Raw genomic sequence first — 27,226 nt, forward strand, 5'->3', positions numbered from 1 at the left:
TTTAGCTTCCAGCTCACACATCTTTGTCTTAGCTCAGGAAAAATGGCCCAGGAGAAAATTAATTTACGCAGGAGCTCACGACTTTATTGCCAGTAGCTTACAAAGCAGATTTTTTGCTTACAAGACTCCATAGCTTAGAGGAAGTATTGCCCCGGAGCAAAGCAATTTGTGCAGTAGCTCATAACTTCAATGGCAGTAGCTCATGAAGAATTTTTGCTTGCAAACCTCCACATTGTAGAAGGTGTATTGGTGGGTGGTCCAAAAGCACCCAGTCAGCTTCCAAAATAGGAATCTGGGTCTGCTCTGAAGTGCTGTCATGCCACAGTGGCTGTCACTGCTGCTGCAGGAGCAAGTAGCCAGGCCTAGTTAAGTCATGCTAGTCAGATGGCATGAAGTTACCAGAAGGTGCTGCCAGGCCTAGGGTAGGAAACCTCCAGGTGGAGGCTGGAGATCTCCTGGTATCACAACTGAACTCCAGACAAAAGATCTCTTTCCCCGTCCTGGAGAACATAACTGCTTTGGAGAGTGGGTTTCCAGCTGGAGCCTCTCGCTTCCCCAAAGTGTAATTCCCGTAGACACCATCAGAAAACCTCCAGGAATTTTCCAACCTGGAGTCATCAACCCTAGTCAGCAGTGGTCCCAATGAGTTTTCCCTCAAAGGTCAAAATATGAACTTAGCTTGTTATTGGTGTTTGGCCTTTGCATATGTCAAAACATCTTCCTCAGGGCTTTTTTTTTTTTAGCAGGAACTCCTTTACATATTAGGCCACACCACCCTGATGTAGCCAGTCCTGGGGTTTACAGTAGGTTTTATACTAAGAGCCCTGAAAGCTCTTGGAGGATAGGCTACATCAGGGGTGCGTGGTCTAATATGCAAAGGAGTTCCTGCTACAAAAAAAGCCCTGATCTTCATTAAGCTGTATATGAATTTGCTGTTCACCTATGTAGCAGCATCTGTCTGTCTGTCTATCCTTGATCTTTTATCAGTCATCTTCCTTCATCTATCTACCTATCTACCTACCTATCACCTCCATTTTGTTGCATCTGAGGCAGTGCGTGTGCACATAAAAGCTCATACCTTGAATGAAACTTCGCTGGTCTTCAAGGTGCCCCTGGATTCAAAGCTAGTTTCAGAGGGGTAGCCGTGTTGGTCTTTAGTACGACCGCCAAATTCTACTGAGCCCGAATCAGGCGGGACTCGGGAATGTCCCTCGTTTCCCCAGCAAAAGGCGACCGACATCTTCGCTCGGTGGTGAAGAACACTTCAGACGCCCCATGAAGAGTTTTGCTAGTCGTTGATGGTTCTTTTCCTTCTTCTCCCCCATGTCAGGTTCCAGGTCAAGTTTTTCTACCTATGCCAATTGGCCTACTGGCTGCACGCGTTACCGGAGCTGTACTTCCAGAAGGTGCGGAAGGTGAGTCGCAGGCCAGCCAACTTTCCCTGCTTCGCCGGAGTCGCTCTCTTTCGCAGCTGTAACTGTAGTTGGCCGACAGCACGACTCTAGGTGGCTTTTGTCCGGACTCAGATCCATTGGAATCTATGCGTATAGACTGCAGCCAAACAGAATGGCGTCATTGGGCGATGCGGGTGGCCGAGAGGCGGTGTTGGGTATGCTTAGCAGAGAGGCGTTTGCGGAGCCGGCAGGAAAAATGATACAGGTGTGGTTAGCTTGTAAGAGGAAGCATGTAGGCAGCCGCCTAGGGCGTCACCTGACCTAGGGGGCCAGGCACCCCCTCTCCCCACACGCAGCATGTGTGTTCCTTGAGCCTGCCTTCCCCAATGGAAAGCAGGCTGTACGGAGCGCAGATGCTGCCCAGCCGGTTTTGCGTTCTGGGAGAATACGGGAAATATGAAAATTAAAATTAAAAAAAATTGTAAATTAAAAAGGGAAATAGTTTCTTCATTTCTCCTACAATCCTCTGTGTTTTAAATTTCAGGGGGGGGGGGCGCTAGCGGGCAGCTCACCTAGGGCCCCCAAAACCCTAGCACCGGCCCTGAGAGGAAGATAAAGTTTTACTAAAAGAGAAACGTAGGAAGGATGACGTAGAAGCAGGGTGTTTTTTGGAGCAGGAGCGCAATTCTGGCTCACTTGGTGCCGAGGGGTGTGGCCTAATATGCAAAGGAGTTCCTGCTGGGCCTTTTCTGCATAGAAGACAAATAGATATCCCAGCTGATCTTTCCTAGCTCTGACTGTTCTAACTCCATCTTGTCTTCTTCGTGGAGTGGAGCGAGAGATCAAAGGAGGGAAAACTTACCCCCAACGTAGGATTGCATGGTCCAGATTGGGAGATACCTAGAGATTTTGGGGGCGGAGCCTGAGGAGGACAGGGGGGCGGTTGAGGGGAGGGACTTCAGTAGGGTACATAGACTCTACCGTCCAGAGCAGCCATTTTCTCCAGAGGAACTGATCTTGGTTCTCTGGAGATCCGTTGTAATGAATGGGAGATCTGGCAACCCTGTGTTTTCATGTGACGGTATATTTGTCGATAAACTAATTGTCATGCTGTATCCCATAGAGGAAAATCTTTTTTAGATGAAAAACCCATCTAGACTGAGAAGGAATGCAACGCTCTTTTGATAAATAAGAAGCCGCGTGGAAATGCATCTGTTCAATGAGCTACTAGGTGCCTTACTTGGATGCAGGAGCTGGAACGGTTTGGAATCCAGCTCCCTGTTTAACTGTACACGATCCGTTGGTGCCTCTTTACGGCTAACGCTGGCTTGTTGTGATCTTTCTCTGTTTCCCAGGAAGAGATTCCTCGCCAATTACAGTATATAAGCCTTTACCTTGTGCATATAGCTGGAGCATACCTCTTAAAGTAAGTACCTCTGACTTCATCCTGACCTATGCATCCTGTTTGTCCAGAATGTTGCACCTTGCAACATTAGCCAGTTGAAATTGGCATGGTCCCCATGACACTGTCCCTGTAATTGTCTACTTTGGTGTAGTGGTTAAGTGGGTGGACTCTTATCTGGGAGAACAGGGTTTGATTCCCCACTCCTCCACTTGCACCTGCTGGAATGGCCTTGGGTCAGCCAGAGCTCTCTTATCTGGGAGAACCGGGTTTGATTCCCCACTCCTCCACTTGCACCTGCTGGAATGGCCTTGGGTCAGCCAGAGCTCTCGCAGGAGTTGTCCTCAAAAAGGCAGCTTCTGTCAGAGCTCTCTCAGCTCCTCCTGCCTCACAGGGTGTCTGTTGGTGGTGGGGAGGAGGCAAAGGAGATTGTGACCACTCTGAGATTCAGAGTACAGGGTGGGATAAATCCAATATCATCTTCTACTACTACTTCCCAGGTTTCCCTCTGCTTTCCTTTGATTATGCCCAAGCTAGGTTTGATACCCCGTTTCTGGAAAGAGGACACTCAGCGCAGCTTTGCATGCTGCAAATTTTGAAGGCCCTGCCCACACTAGGGTTCCCCATCCCCAGGTGGGGGCAAGGGATCCCCCAGTTTAGAGACCCTCCCCCTGCTTCAGGGTCATCAGAAAACAGGGGAAGGGGGGAAATGTGTGCTGGAAACTCTATTATTCCCTATGGAAACTTATTCCCACAGGAAATAATGGAGAATTGATCCGCGGGTATCTGGGGCTCTGGGGGCAGGGCTGTTTCTTGAGATAGAGGCCCCAGATTTTCAGTATAGAATTCAGCACCTCTCCCTAAAATACCCCCAAAGTTTCAAAACGATTGGACCAGGGGGTCCAAATCTATGAGCCCCAAAAGAAGGTGCCCCTATCCTTCAATATTTCCTATGGAAGGAAGGCATTTAAAAAGGTGTGCGGTCCCTTTAAATGAGATGGCCAGAACTCCCCTTGGAGTTCAGTTATGCTTGTCACATCCTTGCTCCTGGCTCCACCCACAAAGTCCCCAGATATTTCTTGAATTGGACGTGGCAACCCTAGCCCGTTTTTCTGATCTCAGTCCAGCATCTGCCATTTCCTGCCGTACCACCAGAGGGCAGCATCCTGCCTTTTTAAAAATCCCACCAATATGAGTTGCAAAAGCAAAATAGCGTTACAACAATCTATTACGACGATCCGCTGGATGCTCTGAACTTTCAGCCTTTTTTTTTAAAGTGTCATATTTACTTGAAAGGAAGGTGACTCTGAATTTTGTATTATTCTTTCATTTCTGCGTAAGATCTTCCCCCTCAAAAAGAGCAAGAATCCAGTGACACCTTAAAGATGATCAAGCTTTGTGGTAGGGCACAAGCTTTCACGAATCGCGGCACACTTCTTCAGTGACTCACAAAGGCTCTCCCCCTGCCTTAAATTTGGTCAGTTTTGCGTGTTCTCCCAGGTTATGGAATATTCCTCTGGGAATTGGATAAACATCTGGAGCAGAGGTCCTTCAGTGGCTGTTAGCCACAGCTTACAGTTGGAACCCTCTGTCTGCGGCAGTGATGCTCTGTGTTCTTGGTGCTTGGGAGAGGGGGCAGTAGTGGGAGGGCTTCTAGTATCCTGGCCCCACTGATGGACTTCCTGATGGAGTCTGGGGTTTTTTAGCCACTGTGTGACACAGAGTGTTGGACTGGATGGGCCATTCGCCTGATCCAACATAGCTTCTCGTATGCTGTTATGTCTGGGGCAGTGATGCTTTGTATTCTTGGTGCTTGGGGGGGCAGCAGTGGGAGGGCTTCTGGTGTCCTGGCCCCACTGGTGGACCTCCTGATGGCACCTGGGTTTTTTGGCCACTGTGTGACACAGAACGTTGGGTGGGCCATTAGCCTGATCCAACATGGCTTCTCTTATGTTCTTATGAGTGTTGAACTGGATGGGCCATTGGCCTGTTCCAACATGGCTCCTTTTATGTTCTTATGAGTGTTGGACTGGATGGGCCATTGGCCTGATCCAACATGGCTCCTCTTATGTTCTTATGAGTGTTGGACTGGATGGGTCATTTGCCTGATCCAGCATGACTCCTTTTATGTTCTTATGAGTGTTGGACTGGTTGGGCCATTGGCCTGATCCAACATGGCTCCTCTTATGTTCTTATGAGTGTTGGACTGGATGGGCCATTGGCCTGATCCAGCATGACTCCTTTTATGTTCTTATGAGTGTTGGACTGGATGGGCCATTGGCCTGATCCAACATGGCTTCTCTTATGTTCTTATGAGTGTTGGACTGGATGGGCCATTGGCCTGATCCAACATGGCTTCTCTTATGTTCTTATGAGTGTTGAACTGGATGGGCCATTGGCCTGATCCAGCATGATTCCTTTTATGTTCTTATGAGTGTTGGACTGGATGGGCCATTGGCCTGATCCAACATGGCTTCTCTTATGTTCTTATGAGTGTTGGACTGGATGGGCCATTGGCCTGATCCAACATGGCTTCTCTTATGTTTTTATGAGTGTTGGACTGGATGGGCCATTGGCCTGATCCAACATGGCTCCTCTTATGTTCTTATGAGTGTTGGACTGGTTGGGCCATTGGCCTGATCCAACATGGCTTCTCTTATGTTCTTATGAGTGTTGGACTGGTTGGGCCATTGGCCTGATCCAACATGGCTTCTCTTATGTTTTTATGAGTGTTGGACTGGATGGGCCATTGGCCTGATCCAACATGGCTCCTCTTATGTTCTTATGAGTGTTGGACTGGTTGGGCCATTGGCCTGATCCAACATGGCTTCTCTTATGTTCTTATGAGTGTTGGACTGGTTGGGCCATTGGCCTGATCCAACATGGCTCCTCTTGTGTTCTTATGAGTGTTGGACTGGATGGGCCATTGGCCTGATCCAACATGGCTTCTCTTATGTTCTTATGAGTGTTGGACTGGTTGGGCCATTGGCCTGATCCAACATGGCTTCTCTTATGTTCTTATGAGTGTTGGACTGGTTGGGCCATTGGCCTGATCCAACATGGCTTCTCTTATGTTCTTATGAGTGTTGGACTGGTTGGGCCATTGGCCTGATAACAACATGGCTTCTCTTATGTTCTTATGAGTGTTGGAGTGGTTGGGCCATTGGCCTGATCCAACATGGCTCCTCTTGTGTTCTTATGAGTGTTGGACTGGATGGGCCATTGGCCTGATCCAACATGGCTTCTCTTATGTTCTTATGAGTGTTGGACTGGTTGGGCCATTGGCCTGATCCAACATGGCTTCTCTTATGTTCTTATGAGTGTTGGACTGGTTGGGCCATTGGCCTGATCCAACATGGCTTCTCTTATGTTCTTATGAGTGTTGGACTGGTTGGGCCATTGGCCTGATCCAACATGGCTCCTCTTGTGTTCTTATGAGTGTTGGACTGGATGGGCCATTGGCCTGATCCAACATGGCTTCTCTTATGTTCTTATGAGTGTTGGACTGGTTGGGCCATTGGCCTGATCCAACATGGCTTCTCTTATGTTCTTATGAGTGTTGGACTGGTTGGGCCATTGGCCTGATCCAACATGGCTTCTCTTATGTTCTTATGAGTGTTGGACTGGTTGGGCCATTGGCCTGATAACAACATGGCTTCTCTTATGTTCTTATGAGTGTTGGAGTGGTTGGGCCATTGGCCTGATCCAACATGGCTCCTCTTGTGTTCTTATGAGTGTTGGACTGGATGGGCCATTGGCCTGATCCAACATGGCTTCTCTTATGTTCTTATGAGTGTTGGACTGGTTGGGCCATTGGCCTGATCCAACATGGCTTCTCTTATGTTCTTATGAGTGTTGGACTGGTTGGGCCATTGGCCTGATCCAACATGGCTTCTCTTATGTTCTTATGAGTGTTGGACTGGTTGGGCCATTGGCCTGATCCAACATGGCTTCTCTTATGTTCTTATGAGTGTTGGACTGGTTGGGCCATTGGCCTGATCCAACATGGCTCCTCTTATGTTCTTATGAGTGTTGGACTGGTTGGGCCATTGGCCTGATCCAACATGGCTCCTCTTGTGTTCTTATGAGTGTTGGACTGGATGGGCCATTGGCCTGATCCAACATGGCTTCTCTTATGTTCTTATGAGTGTTGGACTGGTTGGGCCATTGGCCTGATCCAACATGGCTTCTCTTATGTTCTTATGAGTGTTGGACTGGTTGGGCCATTGGCCTGATCCAACATGGCTTCTCTTATGTTCTTATGAGTGTTGGACTGGTTGGGCCATTGGCCTGATCCAACATGGCTTCTCTTATGTTCTTATGAGTGTTGGACTGGATGGGCCATTGGCCTGATCCAACATGGCTGCTCTTATGTTCTTATGAGTGTTGGACTGGTTGGGCCATTGGCCTGATCCAACATGGCTCCTCTTATGTTCTTATGAGTGTTGGACTGGTTGGGCCATTGGCCTGATCCAACATGGCTCCTCTTGTGTTCTTATGAGTGTTGGACTGGATGGGCCATTGGCCTGATCCAACATGGCTTCTCTTATGTTCTTATGAGTGTTGGACTGGTTGGGCCATTGGCCTGATCCAACATGGCTCCTCTTATGTTCTTATGAGTGTTGGACTGGTTGGGCCATTGGCCTGATCCAACATGGCTCCTCTTGTGTTCTTATGAGTGTTGGACTGGATGGGCCATTGGCCTGATCCAACATGGCTTCTCTTATGTTCTTATGAGTGTTGGACTGGTTGGGCCATTGGCCTGATCCAACATGGCTTCTCTTATGTTCTTATGAGTGTTGGACTGGTTGGGCCATTGGCCTGATCCAACATGGCTTCTCTTATGTTCTTATGAGTGTTGGACTGGTTGGGCCATTGGCCTGATCCAACATGGCTTCTCTTATGTTCTTATGAGTGTTGGACTGGTTGGGCCATTGGCCTGATCCAACATGGCTTCTCTTATGTTCTTATGAGTGTTGGACTGGTTGGGCCATTGGCCTGATCCAACATGGCTTCTCTTATGTTCTTATGAGTGTTGGACTGGATGGGCCATTGGCCTGATCCAACATGGCTTCTCTTATGTTCTTATGTTCTTTCTCCAGCCTCACACGCCTGGGACTCATCTTGTTGCTGCTGCAGTACATGGCAGAGTTCTTCTTCCACGTGGCTCGCCTCTTCTACTTCACGGATGAAAACAACGAAAAACTGTACGTGGCCCTGCCCACAGCTTTTGGGGGGTGGCGGCAAAGGGGTGGAGCCTAGCCAGGGGGGCATAAGCGGAGCACTCTAGATGACCCTAAGCAGGTCTACTCAGAATCCTACTCAAGTCTATTCAGTGGGGCTTACTCCCCACAAAGTGAATGGCAGTGTCTCAAAGCTAAGATTCCTTTCCAGTGTCTCCCAATGGGTTTTCCGTTTTAAGTTACATAGAAGTCATTCCTTTATTATTATTATTAACATTTTTTAACATTAAAAATGCTGGAGTTTGGTGTAGTGGTTAAGTGTGCAGACTCTTATCTGGGAGAACCGGGTTTGATTCCCCACTCCTCCACTTGCACCTGCTGGAATGGCCTTGGGTCAGCCATAGCTCTGGCAGAGGTTGTCCTTGAAAGGGCAGCTGCTGTGAGAGCTCTCTCACCCCCACCCACCTCACAGGGTGTCTGTTGTGGGGGAGGAAGGTAAAGGAGATTGTGAGCCGCTCTGAGACTCTTCGGAGTGGAGGGCAGGATATAAATCCAATATCTTCATCTACCTCACAGGGTGTCTGTTGTGGGGAGGAAGGGAAAGGAGATTGTGAGGCACTCTGAGACTCTTCAGAGTGGAGGGCGGGATATAAATCCAATATCTTCATCTACCTCACAGGGTGTCTGTTGTGGGGGAGGAAGGTAAAGGAGATTGTGAGCCGCTCTGAGACTCTTTGGAGTGGAGGGTGGGATATAAATCCAATATCTTCATCTACCTCACAGGGTGTCTGTTGTGGGGGAGGAAGGTAAAGGAGATTGTGAGCCGCTCTGAGACTCTTTGGAGTGTAGGGCGGGATATAAATCCAATATCTTCTTCTTCTTCTTCTTATCGGCGAATTCGGTCTCCCGTTGCTTTCCACGCAGGTTCAACGCGTGGGCGGTGGTGTTCGTCGTCTCGCGGCTCTTCACCCTCACCCTCTCTGTGCTGGTCATCGCCTTTGGGCTGGCTCGGGTGGAAAACCAGGCGTTTGAACCCGAGAAAGGAAACTTCAACACACTGCTTTTCAGGTAAGGCTCCCGGTGAGCTGTGCCGGTTTCGCCGGGGGAGGAAGACGGCGGGGGCCTGCTCCGATCAGAACATGGCTGCTTGCATTCAGCTAGCCATCCAGTAGTAATTTGGGGGTGGTACAGAGGTGACGCTTGTGATCTCTTAACCATGGTTAAGAGAAAGTAGAGTGCAGGATCAAGCGTTCTGTGTGAATTTCTCTACATTCTTCACCATCCTCCAGCTTTAATCGGTGTTAAGTGTTACACCGGGACCGGCCAACTTCAGTTGACCTAAATTGAGGGATCCCTCTTAACTTGTATATTAAACTAGAATCGGACCAACAAAAACCCCGTTTGAAAGGTTAGCCCGAAATGCTGTTATAATTTATCATTGTAACCATGGTTCCGGCCAGCAAGAAAAGCTGGGGAGGTTTCCTTCCAAAGAGCAGTGAAACGGCTGTTAAGGAAGACAGTGCCCTGTCCTATACCTTACTTCCACGTGGCAATGTGCAGGCGGAAACGCAAATGGTTACAGTTTCTTTATTTGTGCTCTTTATAGGCAGACTTTCTTAGTGGAAATGGGCAGAGCCATTGGGGCTTGGGTTTGGTTTCGTTTTTTAGTTCAGTTCTGCTTGCACATGCAGAAAAGCTTCCAGTGGATCCGACTCATTTATACAGAGGATGGGATTCATTGCACAAAGAAGATATTGGATTTATAGCCCGCCCTCCACTCCGAATCTCAGAGCGGCTCACAGTCTCCTTTATCTTCCTCCCTCACAACAAACACCCTGTGAGGTGGGTGGGGCCGAGAGAGCTCTCCCTGAAGATGCTCTTTCAAGGACAGTCTTAGAGCGGCTCAGTCTCCTTTATCTTCCTCCCCCACAACAGTCACCCTGTGAGGTGGGTGGGGCTGGAGAGGGCTCTCACAGCAGCTGCCCTTTCAAGGACAACCTCTGCCAGAGCGATTGACTGACCCAAGTCATCCCAGCAGGTGCAAGTGGAGGAGTGGGGAATGAAACCCGCTTCTTCCAGATAAGAGTCCGCGCACTTAACCACTGCACCAAACTGGCTGTCACAAACCACATTTCAAACAAACCCGGGGCTTTTTTTTTGTAGCAAGGACTCCTTTGGCTATTAGGCCACATACCCCTGATGTTTTGCCTACAACTCCCATCAGCCCCAGCCATTGGCCATGCTGGCTGGGGCTGATGGGAGTTGTAGGCAAAAAGCATCTGGAGAGCTACCATTGGCCATCCCTGATCTATAGCCTAGTCTCTTATCTATACTTAAATAGTGAGAAATTACATATATACTAGACTGCAGCCTTTCTGTGCCCTTCCTGCCAAGGAGGTTGATAGCTAGGTGTTTAATAACGAATTTATTCATTGTGATGAAAGAAGCCACATTAACATACAGGGATATGAGCCTCAAATATCATGGGGTTCATGACTTATGAAAAATAAAAGTGTTTATCTTTAAATAACTTTCGTGTAGTGCAAACCAAGGCAGTTTGATGTAGTGGTTAAGTGCGCGGACTCTTATCTGGGAGAACCGGGTTTGATTCCCCACTCCTCCACTTGCACCTGCTGGAATGGCCTTGGATCAGCCATAGCTCTCGCAGGAGGAGTTGTCCTTGAAAGGGCAGCTGCTGGGAGAGCCCTCTCCAGCCCCACCCACCTCACAGGGTGTCTGTTGTGGGGGAAGGAGACATAGGAGATTGAGAGCCGCTCTGAGTCTTTGCTACAGAGAGAAGGGCGGGGTATAAATCTGCAGTCTTCTTCTTCCGAAGATGTCCTCCATAGGATGCCGATCCAGAGCCCAGCGTGCTGGAAGAGGGAAAGCGGGCTTTGGATCAACACGAACGCTCCCGTCAGTGTAGTACTTGCTCGGGAATGGATGAGCGGCCTGAATCCTCTCGTAATGGGACAGAGAGCCTTTCCCTCCCCGACCCGTGTCTCCTCAGAACCCACTGAGCCATTGATTGCTTTCAAGCCTGCCCGTCTCCCGCCTCTTCCTAGGATGTTTGTGCTGCTTCTGGTGTGCTTCTCGCAGGCCTGGATGATGTGGCGCTTCATCCGCTTCCAGCTCCGGCGCTGGCGGGAGTACCGGAACGAGCAGAGCGCCAGGAAGAGAGCGGCCGCGGTGGCCGCCCACGGCAAGCAGCAGTCCAAGACCGTCAAAAGGGAATCTGGTGAGCGTCGCCCCTGAGCGCGTTAAGCCCGCGCCTGATCGAACGGGGGCTGGACGGTTTCATTGCGTGATCGGTTAGATGCATTAAACTCTTGGTTTATTGAAAAGGTGAACCCTGAAGAGCGTGTGGAGGTGTACACCCACGCACCCGTATGCGAAAAACTAAGGCTGTTGCCAGTTACTGATACAATGAGGGGTTGCTAAATTTCTGTGGATTGCATTTGGATTTTGTATAATTGCCAGGTCCAGGTTGGGAAACACCTGGAGATTTTGGGAGTGGAGCCTTAGGAGGGGAAGGGTTGGAGGAGGGGAAGGACTTCAGTGGGGTGTAAGTCATAGACTCCGCCTTCCGAAGCAGCCGTTTTCTCCAAGTGAACTGATCTCTGTTACCTGGAGGTCAGTTGTAAGCAGGGCTTTTTTTGTAGCAGGAGCTCCTTTGCTTATTAGGCCACACCCTCCTGATGTAGCCAATTCTCCTGGAGCTTACAGTAGACCCTGTATGAAGAGCCCTGTAAGCTCCTGGAGGATTGGCTACATCAGAGGTGTGTGACCCAGGGATGGAATTCTAGCAGGAACTCCTTTGTGTATTAGGCCACACCCTCCTGATGTAGCCAATCCTCCTGGAGCTTACAGTAGGCCCTGTATGAAGAGCCCTGTAAGCCCCTGGAGGATTGGCTACATCAGAGGTGTGTGACCCAGGGATGGAATTCTAGCAGGAGCTCCTTTGCGTATTAGGCCACACCCTCCTGATGTAGCCAATCCTCCTGGAGTTTACAGTGGGCCCTGTAGGAAGAGCCCTGTAAGCCCCTGGAGGATTGGCTACATCAGAGGTGTGTGACCCAGGGATGGAATTCTAGCAGGAGCTCCATTGCGTATTAGGCCACACCTTCCTGATGCAGCCAATCCTCCTGGAGCTTACAGTAGGCCCTGTATAAAGAGCCCTGTAAGCTCCTGGAGGATTGGCTACATCAGAGGTGTGTGCCTCAGGGATGGAATTCTAGCAGGAGCTCCTTTGTGTATTAGGCCACACCCTCCTGATGTAGCCAATCCTCCTGGAGCTTACAGTAGACCCTGTAGGAAGAGCCCTGTAAGCTCCTGGAGGATTGGCTACATCAGAGGTGTGTGACCCAGGTATGGAATTCTAGCAGGAGCGCCTTTGCATATTAGGCCACACCCTCCTGATGTAGCCAATCCTCCTGGAGCTTACAGTAGGCCCTGTATGAAGAGCCCTGTAACGGACCGACCCTATGACCGAGACCAGGCGGGCCGTTAGTATGGTGGCACAAACAAAATTCTAAATAATCAGGCCCAAAACCGGGTCCTGGGGTAACTGCCACCAGGCTGGATTACTTTTACACTCTGAGATCCCAGCCTAACCTCAGAGTTATATCCTCTACGACCAGAGACAGCCCAAGCACAGTAGATGTGTCCGGGAGCTCCCCAGTCAAGATATTTTTTCTTATTTGGTAGATTAGGCGACCTTCGGGGCGGTCGAGTAAGCTTTTGGCATGTTGCTACAACCCCCCACACAAGACACAAGAACACTCTTTGTAAAACAAAAGAGAGTTTATTTAAAGATAGGCTTAAAAATTATCATTAAGAGCAGTGAGCCAAAACAATAACATTGCAAAGTATACTTAACTAAAGACACCATATGGTTCCAAAGAAATCAGGCAACAAAGTCCATTGAAGCCACAAACAGGGAGCCCCAACATAAAGTCCAGGGTCCCAGAGTCTAGTCCAGTCGTCCCGTCGAGGGCTCAGAACCAAGTAAAAGGAAATCTTTTATTCTTAAGGAGCCCCCGTGGGTAGATTCAAAAAACCCAATCAGGACTTAACTTTCCCAGTTAACATTAACAAGACGCAGACATGGGTGTCGGCCACAGGTGTCTCCCTTCGGTTCCCTGGGCAACCAATCTGCAGGTGCACCAACTCAAGGCCCTCTCTAATGGGCCTGACCTTTAGGCTCTAGGGCTTTGCCAAGAAAATTAAAACTTTTACAAATTTATAAGCAGGCCCCAAGCCTGCCCAACTTAAAATTAGGAGGAACCATATATAATTTTGGTCCACAGCATTACAAGCCCTGTAAGCTCTTGGAGGATTGGCTACATCAGAGGTGTGTGACCAAGGGATGGAATTCTAGCAGGAGCTCCATTGCGTATTAGGCCACACCCTCCTGATGCAGCCAATCCTCCTGGAGCTTACAGTAGGCCCTGTATAAAGAGCCCTGTAAGCTCCTGGAGGATTGGCTACATCAGAGGTGTGTGACCCAGCGATGGAATTCTAGCAGGAACTCCTTTGTGTATTAGGCCACGCCCCCCTGATGCAGCCAATCCTCCTGGAGCTTCCAGTAGGCCCTGTAGGAAGAGCCCTGTAAGTTCTTGGAGGATTGGCTACATCAGAGGTGTGTGACCCAGGGATGGAATTCTAGCAGGAGCGCCTTTGCATATTAGGCCACACCCTCCTGATGTAGCCAATCCTCCTGGAGCTTACAGTGAGCCCTGTAGGAAGAGCCCTGTAAGCTCTTGGAGGATTGGCTACATCGGGGGGGGGGGTGGCCTAATATGAAGGCAGTCTACAATATGAAGGGGTGCTCGAATGTACCTTTAAGATTTGACTAAGCGAGTCTAATAGTCCTTTTCATGACCCCATTTCTATCACAAATTCACAAATTTATTAATGTTACAGCCAACAGCCAAGACGATGCATTCAAAGAAGCACAATCTGTGTGCAGACCAGATAATTACATAAAACGTTATTTAAAAATAACTAACGCCAAGCCAACGACAAAAGGATAGAGAAGTCCTTTGCCTCTCGGGATTGGTCTTTTAGATAATCTTTGCGGGTTCTAGAAGCTGCAAGCAGAAATCTAGAACACGCAAGAGCAGCTTGTGGATTGGAATCTGCTAGGACTACACTCCTTGGTTTCGGATTCCGGGAGGCCCTTAAAATTCCGCCAGTATAAATTGTAGGTATTTGGCTCGTATTTCATTATAAAGGCTACCCCCGAACAGAGCATGTTCAAGCACTTCTGCCTTACCCGCCCCGCATGGGCAGACCTCAGCCGGAGGCACCTTTTTATATTGACCCTCAGTAATCGCAGATGGAAAGAAGTTATTGTGATAGATCAAGATGGGTAGCTATATTAAGTCTGCAGCAGTAGAAAATGTCCTCACTTCTTCAGGAACCGTCTACAGAAGTGAGCAATGACTCCCAAAAAGCCACAAATGTTGTGGCATAGAAAAGGACCTTCTATATGATGGAATTACCAAGCTCTGCGGAAGAGAACAGAATTTCGAAACCTTGGTGTTATCATTCTGTCTCTCTGTGTCGAGCGTTATTCTCTGCTTAACCATGGCCTTGTGTCTATCGTATTTTTTTTTCTTCAAAGCAATTTTTGTTCATGTGCAAATGACAGGTTTTTGTTTTTTTTTTGTCTTAAAATCGTGTAATCGACTAAAATTGCTTTAGTCTTGTTTTGCTCCTTGTAAAGGAACGGACTTGCAGGCCGCATTCCCTCAGATCCTGGGAACTTGGAAAAACCCCACAACTATCCCAAGGTCTCCGCTCAGCAATGCTGCCCCCTCCCCTTCCCCTCTTTCCGGGGGCGCCATCTTCTCTCTCAGTGCCGCCAACAAATATAAAGAAGAACCTCCCACTAAATGGATTTGAACATCTACCACTCTGTAGCTGTGTTATTCTTTAAAGGATCCTCCTAGTTACTGCATCTCATGTGAGGTTACTCTGTCACACTTCAGAGCTAGGGATGAGCACAAACCTAAAAATTCCAGTTCGAGGTGGGCCCTGAACCAAGCCAAAATGTCCCGAACTGGCCAATTCAGATCCCCCTTTCTCCTGATTGCAACTTACCATGGACTTGAGAAACCATCACGGGCAAAATGAATTATCAGTTTGAGTGTATGTTCTGGAGTCTCCATCCTGAAACTGCAGAATTCCAAACTCCATTTAAAAAAAACAAAACCCAACAGTTATCACGTTTTCCATTTCTTCCCCTTGCAGGCTACCATGAAAATGGAGTAGTGAAAGCAGAAAATGGAACCTCACCACGTACCAAGAAGCTGAAGTCTCCGTAGAGCCAAAACAAGAGCCTGCAAGGATAGCGGAGAGAAGAGGAGGAGGAGAACGAAAGAATCGAGATTCTGGGACTCAGAAGCAGCTCCTCTCTCCCTCCCTCCCCTTTTCTGTCCTCACAAGTTCCACCTCAGAAGGCTTGAACGCCCTTCATCGAAAGCTCTTGTCTCCGGACAGTTTACAAGAACAACCAAAAGGCCCTCTCGCCGTGGGGGGGCTTAGGAACACCAAACAGTTTCTCTAATCAGCGTGTATGACCTTAGCGTGCGTTTTTTCCTTTGCTCCCAACTCGTTCTTGCTTATTCCCCCCCCCCCGCCCCCGCAAACATTTTACAGGCCGGTCTTCCTCAGAAGTCGCTTCTCTGCCTTAAAAAGTGTTTCAACCGCCACTTTTTCATTCTCCCTCATCTGGTGCTTCTTTATCTGAGAGATGAGATGGCCTCTTTTAAGGCACACGACTCATTGCCATGGGAACAGAAATTTTGGGGTAGGGTGTGGAACTTCTGGACTTTTCCAAACGCGGCATTCCTGCAGAGACAGGGGCTTATGGGAAGCAGAATCTAAAGCATGGTAGAGGAGTGAATCTGTGGGTGTTCCTTCTCTGTCTGACTCTTATCAGTACATGATATATCCCATGAACTCAGATGTTTTAGGTGGCCAGGCCTTCACAAGGTAACCAGGTGTAGCCTTTGCACATGTATTCTGAATTCTGTTCACGGTGTCCTCAGCAGTTACTGTTTTAGCTCTTGGTCACCCTTTGCTTTCCTGAGAATTGGAACAGCTGCAGATTTCTTCCTTCCGATATCCCTTCCTCTGGTTATAAACCATCAGGTAGCGCTCGCTTTTCTTCTTCCGAGTTCACTCAAAACTCCGGCAATCAGACCTGCCATCCGGATAGCTGTCCGTCTCCGCTCAGCATCTCCGTGTATTCTGACCTACACAGTGCCTTAGCGAAGAGGGGAAACTCCACCACTCGCTCAAATGACCATTGAGGTCCTGTTGCTAACGGATTGCTTGTGTCTTTTGATCCTCCGTTTGCTTGCCCCTTCTTTCCTGTGTCGCGTGTCCTTAATGTAAATGCTGGCATCATCTTATTGTCCAGATCCATCCAAAATATAGAATAGCAAAGTTGCTCTAAATTCTTGTTCATTCTCTCCCTCTTGAGAATCCTAAACCCCTTTCCGGCCATCTCTTGTGGCTCTCAAGAAGCAGTGTTCTCCCTCTGCTGCTGAGGCGTCAAAAATTACAACCGCACAGAAGGATGGAGAAGCCGGATCCTAGCACATTAATTTGGATGTTGTGAATTGGGAGAGGCGGCAACAGAAGTACTCGATGAATGGAGGAATTGCCCGTCACCCAGTCAGTCACCTACTCCCGAAGTGTGTGGATGGAATCAAATGTAAAACCTACCTCAGAGGCTAGCCCTTTACCCTGCTACACCTTTAAAAAAAAAAATTGGAAGCAGAAGTTAGCTGTGGCAGCGTTTGGGGAGAGCAGAGGGGAGAATCAGCCCTTCTCTCTGAAAGAACGCGTAGATTCCCTGTATTGCTGTGTTGTTCCTTTGTCATTTTCAGCTTCTCCTGACCTCCTGAAGCGTGCGGTTCACGTTGTCTCCTGCAGCTGAGTTATTTTTGAGTTGCTGGGTGTGGCTTTTAGCCCCGCAGCGCAAATCAGTCTTCTTATCGTGAATGTCTTCTTGCCCACAGCCCCTCCAGTTTGCAGCTCGTAACTTAATACAAAGAAGGGACTTGAGGCACCCGTATTTATTTTACCGTAATCGAGGGCGCTGTCCCGTGGCATTCTGTGGTGCGCCGTTGATTGCAACGGCATTTCCTCCTGGCTGCACAGGGAGTAGAGTAATAGGCTAGGAAATGTTGGTTTGTTCTGCAGCCCTTCGTGACAAAAGAACAAGCATCCGTCAGCCGTAGGAGGAATTGCGACCGGCCAAAGTTTGGTTTCTTCTCATTTGTGTCGTTCTAGTTAGAATCCTAGAGCAAACAGTGCATGTCGCAATTCTAGCACTCCTGCATGCATGCGTGCGCGCTCTCTCTCTCTCTCTCCCCTTCCTGAAATCAGGTCTGCGAGACACGTGACTCACTGAATTGACCCCTGTGTATCAGCTGTATTATTACTTTCCTGTGTTCTTCTTCCAGAGATTCAGTGTATTTGCCATACATCCAAACAGAGCAGTTGCCAGTCTTTCTAGGAGTGTCTCTTCCCTCGTCTCAGTGCTGGTTGGCAAAGCACAGAACGGTGCCAGCCGTTCCCAGCAAAATCTCGGATTGCTTCCGCCAGGGGCCGTTCCGAACCAAAGCCAAACTGATCACGGCGTGCCTGCTTCTTTCTCTCTTTCTTCCAATCCTAAATATACCTCATCCTTTGATTGGTTATAGAGGAGTGATGGGCTGAACCAAGTAGCCAGTGGTGCTAACCTAGGCCAAGCGGGGTGGTCCCCAGCTGATATGCCGAAGCTGCGAAAATGGATCTCCGGGGAGGAATGGCGGAAACCAGACCTGCCCTCCTCCTGCGGCTCTCCTGCCAGAAGACGACTGGCTGCTATTCCAAAGGGAGAGAGTCGTTCCGAGTTGAGACCTTGCCTGATTTTGCTTTGGCTTGGAGTCGCCCTGACTTGACCGCGCTGTCCCGAGCAAGGCTTCCTCACTTCTCAAAGTGGCCCACGCCCTCGGTCTTCCAAGGTGTCTCTTTGGTTCGAGTTAGGGAAGCTGCAGAAACTGGCCGGCTCTGCTCGCTCGCTCCTTCACTCCTATACGCGGCTGCCAACCCGTTGCGTAGTGTGTTACAGTGCAAATAAGTGCCTTACGTTGCCATGGAGCCTTTTGTACTTTTTAAAAAAATATTTGATGTGTGAGTCTCTCTTTCTCTCTCGCTGTATTTCTTATATGTACGTACGCTAGCGTAGCAATTCACAAAAGGGACAGCTTTTGCTGAACACAGTGCCTCATTTTTCTATGCCTTTTTGACTCTAAGTCAGTGTTTCCTTGGCGAGTCGGAATCCTTCCGTCTCCTACCTGGGACGGTGCCGGATAACGCAGCACACAAGCGCGCTGCCAGAAATGGGTTTTCTTGGTTTGCTAGCAAACCAGGTGAATGGCCTATTAATGCCACATAGTTCTCTGTCCGGTTTAAAAAAAAAAACTTCTTAGTGCAAACATACAAAGAGTATTGGTATTGTTTTGTCCTTGGGACCCTTTCTTCGGTATGAGGGGTTTTTAAAAAAACACAGAATGCAGCCTCCTATGGCTGAAATTTGATGTATTAGAGGGAAAGGGGAGACTTAAAAAAAAATGCAATTTTTCTGCTTGGGGGGGGGGAAGAAATCACCTATTGCTTTTTACCTTTCTGGGAGAACATTACAGAAACTCGTATTCTTTGCAGGGAGGAAAAAAGCAGAAAAACCAGGCCCGTAGCTAATCAGGGGCCACGGGGCCTGGCCCCCAACAGTTTTTTGAGGGGCCCTCACTCCCTTCGTCCCATGGCCGCCCCTCTCCCTCCCACTTCAGTACAATTTAATTGCATAGGAGGGGCACCCCAGAGCAGGCACTGCCTGTCCCGCGCCATTTAAAGGGTGAGCCAATCATCTTATTGGCTGCCTCTAAATCACATGGGTGGAGGAAGAAGTGTGCCCCCCCCAGCCTTTCCAGCTTCCTGCTCTCACCCCCATGGCCCCCTCCCCCTGCGGCCCCCAGCTACGGGGCGGAGACAAACGGCATGAGGGCAAAGGGTGAAGATGACCGTTATCCCTACACCCGTCCAACTGTCCCATGCTTCAGAAGGAATTACAGTCACACGTAACTCACGGCTCTGCCTTTTGCAATAAAAGAGGGAAAGCAGAGCCTCCCACCAAAAGAGAAGAGGAGTAACTGTAGATCCGGTCCCTTGGAGCTTTCGGTTCCTGATTCAGTATTATATCCCTGCCCCTCCTGGGCTGGCCACTAAAAAAGGCTTTCCCGGAATGTTGACAATTTTAACAGCGCCCCCCAGAGGAAGGAACAGGGATGATGGTTTCTCGAATGTGATTGAACTTATCTGTGAAGTGGGGGAGGGGTTGTCACTCTTGGGGATCCGGGGTTCCTCTTTTCCTGCCTCATCCCGGGCTGAGAGAACTTCCTAGCACTTCCTTTTCCTACTTGTCGTGCCCTCGATTGATCGAAAGAGGTTGAAGGGATGTAACTATACATTTTCCCCAGTTTAGTAAACAGACCTTATACACCCTTCTGGTAAAGTTCCCAGGAAAATGCAATCAGTTCTCTTGACTTCACAATCCCCTACGTGTTTCTTTGGCCGCTTTTGGAAAGGAAGGTGGATAGAGCATACAAACTAATCATGACGGTTACAGGAAGCCGGTTTCCAGATTGGATGGGAGTAATTTATTTCTGATGCCGTACATGGAAACTTGGTGCTTCTGTGCCTGATTTTCTGTCTTCCAGTATGACAAGTTCACCTTTTCCTGAGCACACAGCTACAGCGAAATTGTTACTAAGGCCCCTTTGCTCCTGTTTTGGTGGGGGATAGTCAGGAACTACATATCCTCACTCTTCTGCAAGCAAATCCTTTGCACAGGACAAGGTCTAGTAAAGATGGTGTCGGGGGTTCGCCCCCCACTCCCACCCAGTTAACCTAACTATGGACCAAATTTCAGCCAGGAAACAGGTGAATGTGCCTACTCTTCCTCGTTTCATTCAGTGTTGTTTCTGGGACTATTTCCCGCTCTCCCCCCCTTCCCCGAATTTTCCTCTACAATGTTCGTTCCCACTCACTTACAACCCCTAGCGTTGCAAAAAATACAAATTTTGTATGTTTTTTGTAAAACGGCTTTTATAAAAACGATCTATGACAAAATATTTTCTGAAATAAAAAAAAGGCATAGAATGATCAAAAAGGTTTGTGCTTGCGTGTTCATTGGTTTGTGACGGCCAAAGGAAACATGACCCTGTGAGTTTCGGGTAAGGACATTCCCATCAGGTTGGTTGTGGCCTGGAATTTTCCATGTCCTTTGCAGAGGTGCAGCAGGGAACCGTTCTTCAGAAGGGAAGGGACGGTGGCTCAGTGGCAGAGCATCTGCTTGGTAAGCAGAAGGTCCCAGGTTCAATCCCCGGCATCTCCAACTCAAAAGGGTCCAGGCAAGTAGGCGTGAAAAACCTCAGCTGGAGACCCTGGAGAGCCATGAATGGGGCTGTGGCTCAGGGGTAGAGCATCTGCTTGGTAAGCAGAAGGTCCCAGGTTCAATCCCCGGCATCTCCAAAAAAGAGTCCAGGCAAATAAGTGTGAAAAACCTCAGCTGGAGACCCTGGAGAGCCATGAATGGGGCTGTGGCTCAGGGGTAGAGCATCTGCTTGGTAAGCAGAAGGGTCCCAGGTTCTATCCCCGGCATCTCCAACTCAAAAGGGTCCAGGCAAGTAGGCATGAAAGACCTCAGCTGGAGACCCATGAAGTGGGCTATAGCTCAGTGGTAGAGCCTCCTCTTGGAAAGCAGAAGGTCCCAGGTTCTATCCCCAGTATCTCCCACTAAAAAAGGGTCCAGGCAAGTAGGCATGAAAAACCTCAGCTGGAGACCCTGGAGAGCCGCTGCCAGTCTGAGTAGACAATACTGACTTTGATGGACCGAGGGTCTGATTCAGTAGAAGGCAGCTTCAGATGTTCATGTGTTGAAATATGTTCAGAACAAGTTGGGAAAGCTAACACTTCCAAGGGGGGTGTTTGAATGTAGAACTTCATAGAAACAGAGTTGGAAGGTGCCCCCAGGGTCATCTAGCCCAGGGGTCCCCAACCCCCGCTCCGTGGACTAGTACTGGTCCGTGGCTTGCTAGCAACCGGAACGTGAGTTGTACAATTATTTCATTATATATTACAATGTAGTAATAATAATAAGAGCCCCGTGGCGCAGAGTGGTAAAGCAGCAGTATTGCAGTCGGAGCCCTCTGCTCACAACCTGAGTTCAATTCCAGCGGAAGCTGGGTTCAGGTAGCTGGCTCGAGGTTGACTCAGCCTTCTTCTGAGGTCAGTACAATGAGTCCCCAGCTTGCTGCGGGGAAAGTGTAGATGACTGGGGAAGGCAATGGCAAGGAAAGGAAAGGTCCCCTGTGCAAGCACCAGTCGTTTCCGACTCTGGGGTGACGTTGCTTTCACGTTTTCACGACAGACTTTTTTACGGGGTGGTTTGCCATTGCCTTCCCCAGTCTTTTACACTTTCCCCCCAGCAAGCTGGGTACTCATTTTACCAACCTCAGAATGATGGAAGGCTGAGTCAACCTTGGGCCAGCTACCTGAATCCATGTGGCATGTGGGTTCAAGATAAAATCGAGCCTGAATTCTCCCAAGGAAATTAAAAGTACTTACTGGGACTATTATGAGAAGACAGGACTCGTGGGAAAAGAACAATACTAGGAAAAGTTGAAGGCAGCAATAAAAGAAGAATATTCGACATCATCAAGGATGCCGCAGTCCTCAGTTTGCAAAACCTGAGCAAGGCTGTCAGTGAGAAGAAGCTTCGGAAGTCATTAATTTGTAGGTTTGCCATATGTCAGAAACGTCACGACAGCACTTCACAGCCAGGGGCAGGAACGCCCGCAGAAAGGGGCAGGGTGACATCTAGCGAAATGCAAGCGTGCGCAGTAAGAACGTTCGGTTTTCTTATTCTTTTTCTTTTTGCCAAGCGCTTCAAAAAACGATTGACCAGACCCAGTCGAATGCTCAAGAATTAGCACGCTTTAATACTTTTAATACACGCTTGATCCCTATGGGGAAAGTTCAGAGCACTCTCTCTCGCTCGCTTTACCTCTCACTGGAAGGCTCGGAGAAAGCTGGGATATTTTATCTGGTTTTCTCCATGGGCACAAAGGCAGATGAGCTGGAACAGAAAAGTGACAGAGGACCAAGAGGCTGAGCGCCTGGAAACGCAGTCGCTAGAATCCACAGCACAGCAGGACCGGATCTACATGTTTTTTGATGGGGGGGGGGGGGGCAAAATTAAAAAATGGTGCCCCTTTATGGGCCCATTCTACCTTATAGGCCCATAGAACTGAATGGACTCCATACCCAATTTGGCGCCCCCCCCACCTTCGGTGGCACCCAGGGCAAGCACTCCCCTCTGCCCCCCTCCCCCCCCAGATCCAGCCCCACGCAGGAGTGAGAATCTTTCTTTTTTTAAAGCGCATGCAGGAAGAAACCAATCTCAGGCGAACGGCTTCTCTAAGTTCCAGAGGGTGGTTTGGTCTGTAATGGCCACACTGGAGTTCAGCAGCACCTGAGAGACCAAGATTTTCAGAGTATGAACTTCTGAAAGTCAAAGCTGCCTTCGCCGGGTATCTGACTTCGGAAAGCTTGTACTTTCGAAATCCTGTTGGTTGCCATGGTGTTACTGGACTCAAATGCGCTACAGGGGGTGTCAAACTCATTTGTTATGAGGGCCGGATCTGACATAAATGAGACTTTGCTGGGCCGGGCCATGTGTGTACCTATTTAAGATTAGAAGAAGATGATGATGATATTGGATTTATATCCCGCCCTCCACTCCGGAGAGTCTCAGAGCAGCTCACAATCTCCTTTCCCTTCCTCCCCCACAACAGACACCCTGTGAGGTAGATGAAGATATTGGATTTATATCCTGCCCTCCACTCCGGAGAGTCTCAGAGCAGCTCACAATCTCCTTTACCTCCCCCCCCCCCCACAACAGACACCCTGTGAGGTAGATGAAGATATTGGATTTATATCCCGCCCTCCACTCCGGAGAGTCTCAGAGCAGCTCACAATCTCCTTTCCCTTCCTCCCCCACAACAGACACCCTGTGAGGTAGATGAAGATATTGGATTTATATCCCGCCCTCCACTCCGGAGAGTCTCAGAGTGGCTCACAATCTCCTTTACCTTCCTCCCCACAACAGACACCCTGTGAGGTGGGTGGGGCTGGAGAGGGCTCTCACAGCAGCTGCCCTTTCTAGGACAACTCCTGCCAGAGCTCTGGCTGACCTAAGGCCATGCCAGCAGGTGCAAGTGGAAGAGTGGGGAATCAAACCCGGTTCTCCCAGATAAGAGTCCGCACACCCCAGAGTCAGAAACGACTGGTGCTTGCACAGGGAACTTAGAACATGCTTAAAACGTTAACACTCATTGGTTTTTAAGATGCTTTGTTTGTATTTCACCCATGGGATCCAGGGAACTGGGCAAAGGAAGCTCTGGCTCTTTCCTTCCTTCCCCAGGGGACTGTTGGGGGAGGAGCCTCAGCCAAAAGAAGGAAGAGAGGCTTGGCTCAGAAGTTCTGCTGTGCAGTTGGGAGAGCCTGGAAAAAACAAGCTCTGCCTCCTCCCCCCCCCCTTCCTCCCCAAAGGAGGAGCCTCAGCCAATGGAGAAAATAGAGGTTTTGCGCTGTAGCTCTGCTGTGCAGTTGAGCAAGCTGTGATGCAGAAGGAAGCAAGAGAGAGGGAGAAGGAAGCAGATGACAGCCAATCACTCGGGGGCCTGATAGGAGCCCTCCGGAGGCCTGCTTCAGCCCCCGGGCCACGTTTGACACCCCTGGTTTTAGAGGGCAGCCATGCTGGTCTGCACGAGAGCAGTGAGATTCCAGTCCAGGAGCACTCTGGAGACCAACCAGATTTTCATCAGATATCTGACGAAGGGAACACTGACTCTCAAACACTTGTACCCCACCACCACCCCAAAAAATCTTGTTGGTCTCTGAGGTGCTACCAGACTGGAATCTAACCAATCGAATACCAATCTGTTTAGGATTGAGCTCCGCTGAACTTAAAGGGGGAATAAAAGCACACAGGGTGGCAGCTTTTAGGTAATGAGGGCCAGGGGTGGAATTCTAGCAGGAGCTCCTTTGCATATCAGGCCACACCCCTCTGATGTAGCCAATCTTCCAAGGGGTTACCAAAAAGAGCCTTGTCAGCCGTTGGAGGATTGGCTACATCAGGAGCGTGTGGCCTGATATGCAAAGGAGCTCCTGCTAGAATCCCACCCCCGATGAGGGCTATTCCGTGTCGGAACGCAGACACGGAGGCTTTTTTCTCCCACGCGTTACCTTCTGGAAAAGCGGGTCGTCGACCGGGACTTTGAAGCGGTCACAGAGATCCAAGAAGTCCGCCTTGTCCAGGAGTCCTGAGCCGTCTCTGTCCCGCTCCAGGAACGCTGCCTGCATCTCGCCGTCCGGGAGGTAGTTGTGGCGCTGCAGGTGCTCCTGGGTCTGGGCCACCACCGTCTCCAGCTCCTGCTGGTCAGGCGCACTTTGCTCCAGCCTGCGGGAGGGAAGGAAGAGCGCCTTTGGCTTGTGCCTAAAGAAACTCAGAACAAGGTTCGCTTGTCAGGTCTGGCCCAGGCAGCCTTCTCTTGGCAGGCTTGTGGCTGGGGCCCCAGCACGGTGCCCGCAGAAACCCTTCCTGGCATCCACCAAGCGTTTTTAGAAAGTGGGTGGGGCTCTAGCCCAGCTGGGCTTCTGATTGGCCACTGAAGATCCGATGGGTTGCGCAGACTGAAATAATGTTGTCTCAGCAGCAGCTTCCACCACAGTGCTGGTTTTATTCTCTCTCGCTCCTTTTTCCCCTGTGTGTTTCTAAAACTTATTCCCTGCGCTTCGGCTTCATCTTTGTGTGTAACTCCACCTCCCAAGGCAGCCATTTTGTGGCTGGCTCCACCTCCTGTGGCAGCCATTTTGTGGCTGCACCAGGGGTGGAATTCTAGCAGGAGCTCCTTTGCATATTAGTCCACACACCCCTGATGTAATCCATCCTCCTAGAGCTTACAAAAAAGAGCCTTGTCAGCTCTTGGAGGATTGGCTACATCAGGGGGGAGTGGCCTAATATGCAAAGGAGCTCCTGAAAGAACTCCACCCCTGGGCTGCACCCATCACCCTGTGTCAGAATTCCAAAGGTTTGGGGACTTCTGCTTATAGACCTGGTTAAAGGACTTTCAACTGTTCATACGCTGATTACGTCTATAAATCGTTTCCTGTTGCTGAAACCTCAGCGGACCTGGAAGCCTTTTTTGAAAAAGTGACATAGGGGAAGTCAAACTCATTTGTTATGAGGGCCAGATCTGACATAAATGAGACCTTGTCAGGCTGGGCTGTGTGCGTACCTATTTAAGGTTAGGTAGCAGAGATATAAACATTATAAAGGACACAAACACAACTAAAGATTTTTAAAAACCCTTAAAATAAAACATGCTTAAACATTAGCACTTGTTGGTCTTTAAGGGTGCTTTCTTTGTACCTCTCCCGTGGGATCCAGGGAACTGGGCAAAGGAAGCTCTGGCACTTTCCCTCCCTCCTCAGGGGGCCACGAGGGGGAGGAGCCTCGACCAATGGAGAAAAGAGAGGTTTTGCTCTGTAGCTCCTGTACGATTGAGCAAGCCTGGCAAAGCAAGCTGTGATGCAGAAGGAAGCCAGAGAGAGGGAGAAGGAACCAGATGACAGCCAGTTGCTGGGGGGCCTGATAGCAGCCCTCCGGGGGGCCTGATTCGGCCCCCAGGCCATATGTGTGACACCCCTGGTCTAGCCATTTAAAGACCATCTGCCATTCAGTATTCACTTTATCCGTTTTACAAAGGGTGATTAACATGTGGAATTCACTGCCACAGGAGGTGGTGGCGGCCACAACATAGCCACCTTCAAGAGGGGTTTAGATAAAAATATGGAGCAGAGGTCCATCAGTGGCTATTAGCCACAAAAAAATTTTGCCACTGTGTGACACAGAGTGTTGGACTGGATGGGCCATTGGTCTGCTCCAACATGGCTTCTCTTATGTTCTTATGTGACTCAGAGTGTTGGACTGGAGGGGCCATTGGCCTGATCCAACATGGCTTCTCTTATGTTCTTATGTGACACAGAGTGTTGGACTGGAGGGGCCATTGGCCTGATCTAACATGGCTTCTCTTATGTTCTTATTTGACACAGAGTGTTGGACTGGAGGGGCCATTGCCCTGATCCAACATGGCTTCTCTTCTGTTCCTATGTGACACAGAGTGTTGGACTGGATGGGCCATGGGCCTGATCCAACATGGCTTCTCTTCTGTTCTTATGTGACACAGAGTGTTGGACTGGAGGGGCCATTGGCCTGATCCTACATGGCTTCTCTTATGTTCTTATGTGACACAGAGTGTTGGACTGGAGGGGCCATTGGCCTGATCCAACATGGCTTCTCTTCTGTTCTTATGTGACACAGAGTGTTGGACTGGAGGGGCCATTGGCCTGATCCTACATGGCTTCTCTTCTGTTCTTATGTGACACAGAGTGTTGGACTGGAGGGGCCATTGGCCTGATCCTACATGGCTGCTCTTATGTTCTTATGTGACACAGAGTGTTGGACTGGAGGGGCCATTGGCCTGATTCAACACGGCTTCTCTTATGTTCTTATGTGACACAGAGTGTTGGACTGGATGGGCCATGGGGCTGATCCAACATGGCTTCTCTTATGTTCTTATGTGACACAGTGTGTTGGACTGGATGGGCCATGGGGCTGATCCAACATGGCTTCTCTTATGTTCTTATGTGACACAGAGTGTTGGACTGGAGGGGCCATTGGCCTGATTCAACACGGCTTCTCTTATGTTCTTATGTGACACAGAGTGTTGGACTGGATGGGCCATGGGGCTGATCCAACATGGCTTCTCTTATGTTCTTATGTGACACAGAGTGTTGGACTGGATGGGCCATGGGGCTGATCCAATATGGCTTCTCTTATGTTCTTATGTGACACAGAGTGCTGGACTGGATGGGCCATGGGGCTGATCCTACATGGCTTCTCTTATGTTCTTATGTGACACAGAGTGTTGGACTGGAGGGGCCATTGGCCTGATTCAACACGGCTTCTCTTATGTTCTTATGTGACACAGAGTGTTGGACTGGATGGGCCATGGGGCTGATCCAACATGGCTTCTCTTATGTTCTTATATGACACAGAGTGT

The 27,226-nt window shown here is 49.4% G+C and overlaps 2 protein-coding genes across 2 annotated transcripts in view; one reads left to right on the forward strand and one right to left on the reverse strand.

Annotated features, from left to right (window-relative positions):
- TRAM2 (translocation associated membrane protein 2) overlaps positions 1 to 17,213 on the forward strand; it is a 67,971-nt gene extending 50,758 nt beyond the window's left edge. Inside the window, exons 6-11 of the mRNA XM_060263382.1 lie at positions 1,331 to 1,415; positions 2,750 to 2,820; positions 7,899 to 8,003; positions 8,904 to 9,047; positions 11,045 to 11,217; positions 15,237 to 17,213. Coding sequence (XP_060119365.1) covers positions 1,331 to 1,415; positions 2,750 to 2,820; positions 7,899 to 8,003; positions 8,904 to 9,047; positions 11,045 to 11,217; positions 15,237 to 15,310 — 652 coding nt within the window. The 3' untranslated portion in view covers positions 15,311 to 17,213. The remainder of the gene's footprint in view (positions 1 to 1,330; positions 1,416 to 2,749; positions 2,821 to 7,898; positions 8,004 to 8,903; positions 9,048 to 11,044; positions 11,218 to 15,236) is intronic.
- Positions 17,214 to 22,107: 4,894 nt separating this feature from the next.
- EFHC1 (EF-hand domain containing 1) overlaps positions 22,108 to 27,226 on the reverse strand; it is a 29,271-nt gene continuing 24,152 nt past the window's right edge. Inside the window, exons 10-11 of the mRNA XM_060257427.1 lie at positions 24,348 to 24,561; positions 22,108 to 22,176 (exon numbers count right to left, since the gene is read on the reverse strand). Of these exons, the coding sequence (XP_060113410.1) occupies positions 22,108 to 22,176; positions 24,348 to 24,561 (283 nt within the window). The remainder of the gene's footprint in view (positions 22,177 to 24,347; positions 24,562 to 27,226) is intronic.

The sequence above is a fragment of the Heteronotia binoei genome, chromosome 1 (genome assembly GCF_032191835.1).
Source record: "Heteronotia binoei isolate CCM8104 ecotype False Entrance Well chromosome 1, APGP_CSIRO_Hbin_v1, whole genome shotgun sequence".
NCBI lineage: Eukaryota > Metazoa > Chordata > Lepidosauria > Squamata > Gekkonidae > Heteronotia > Heteronotia binoei.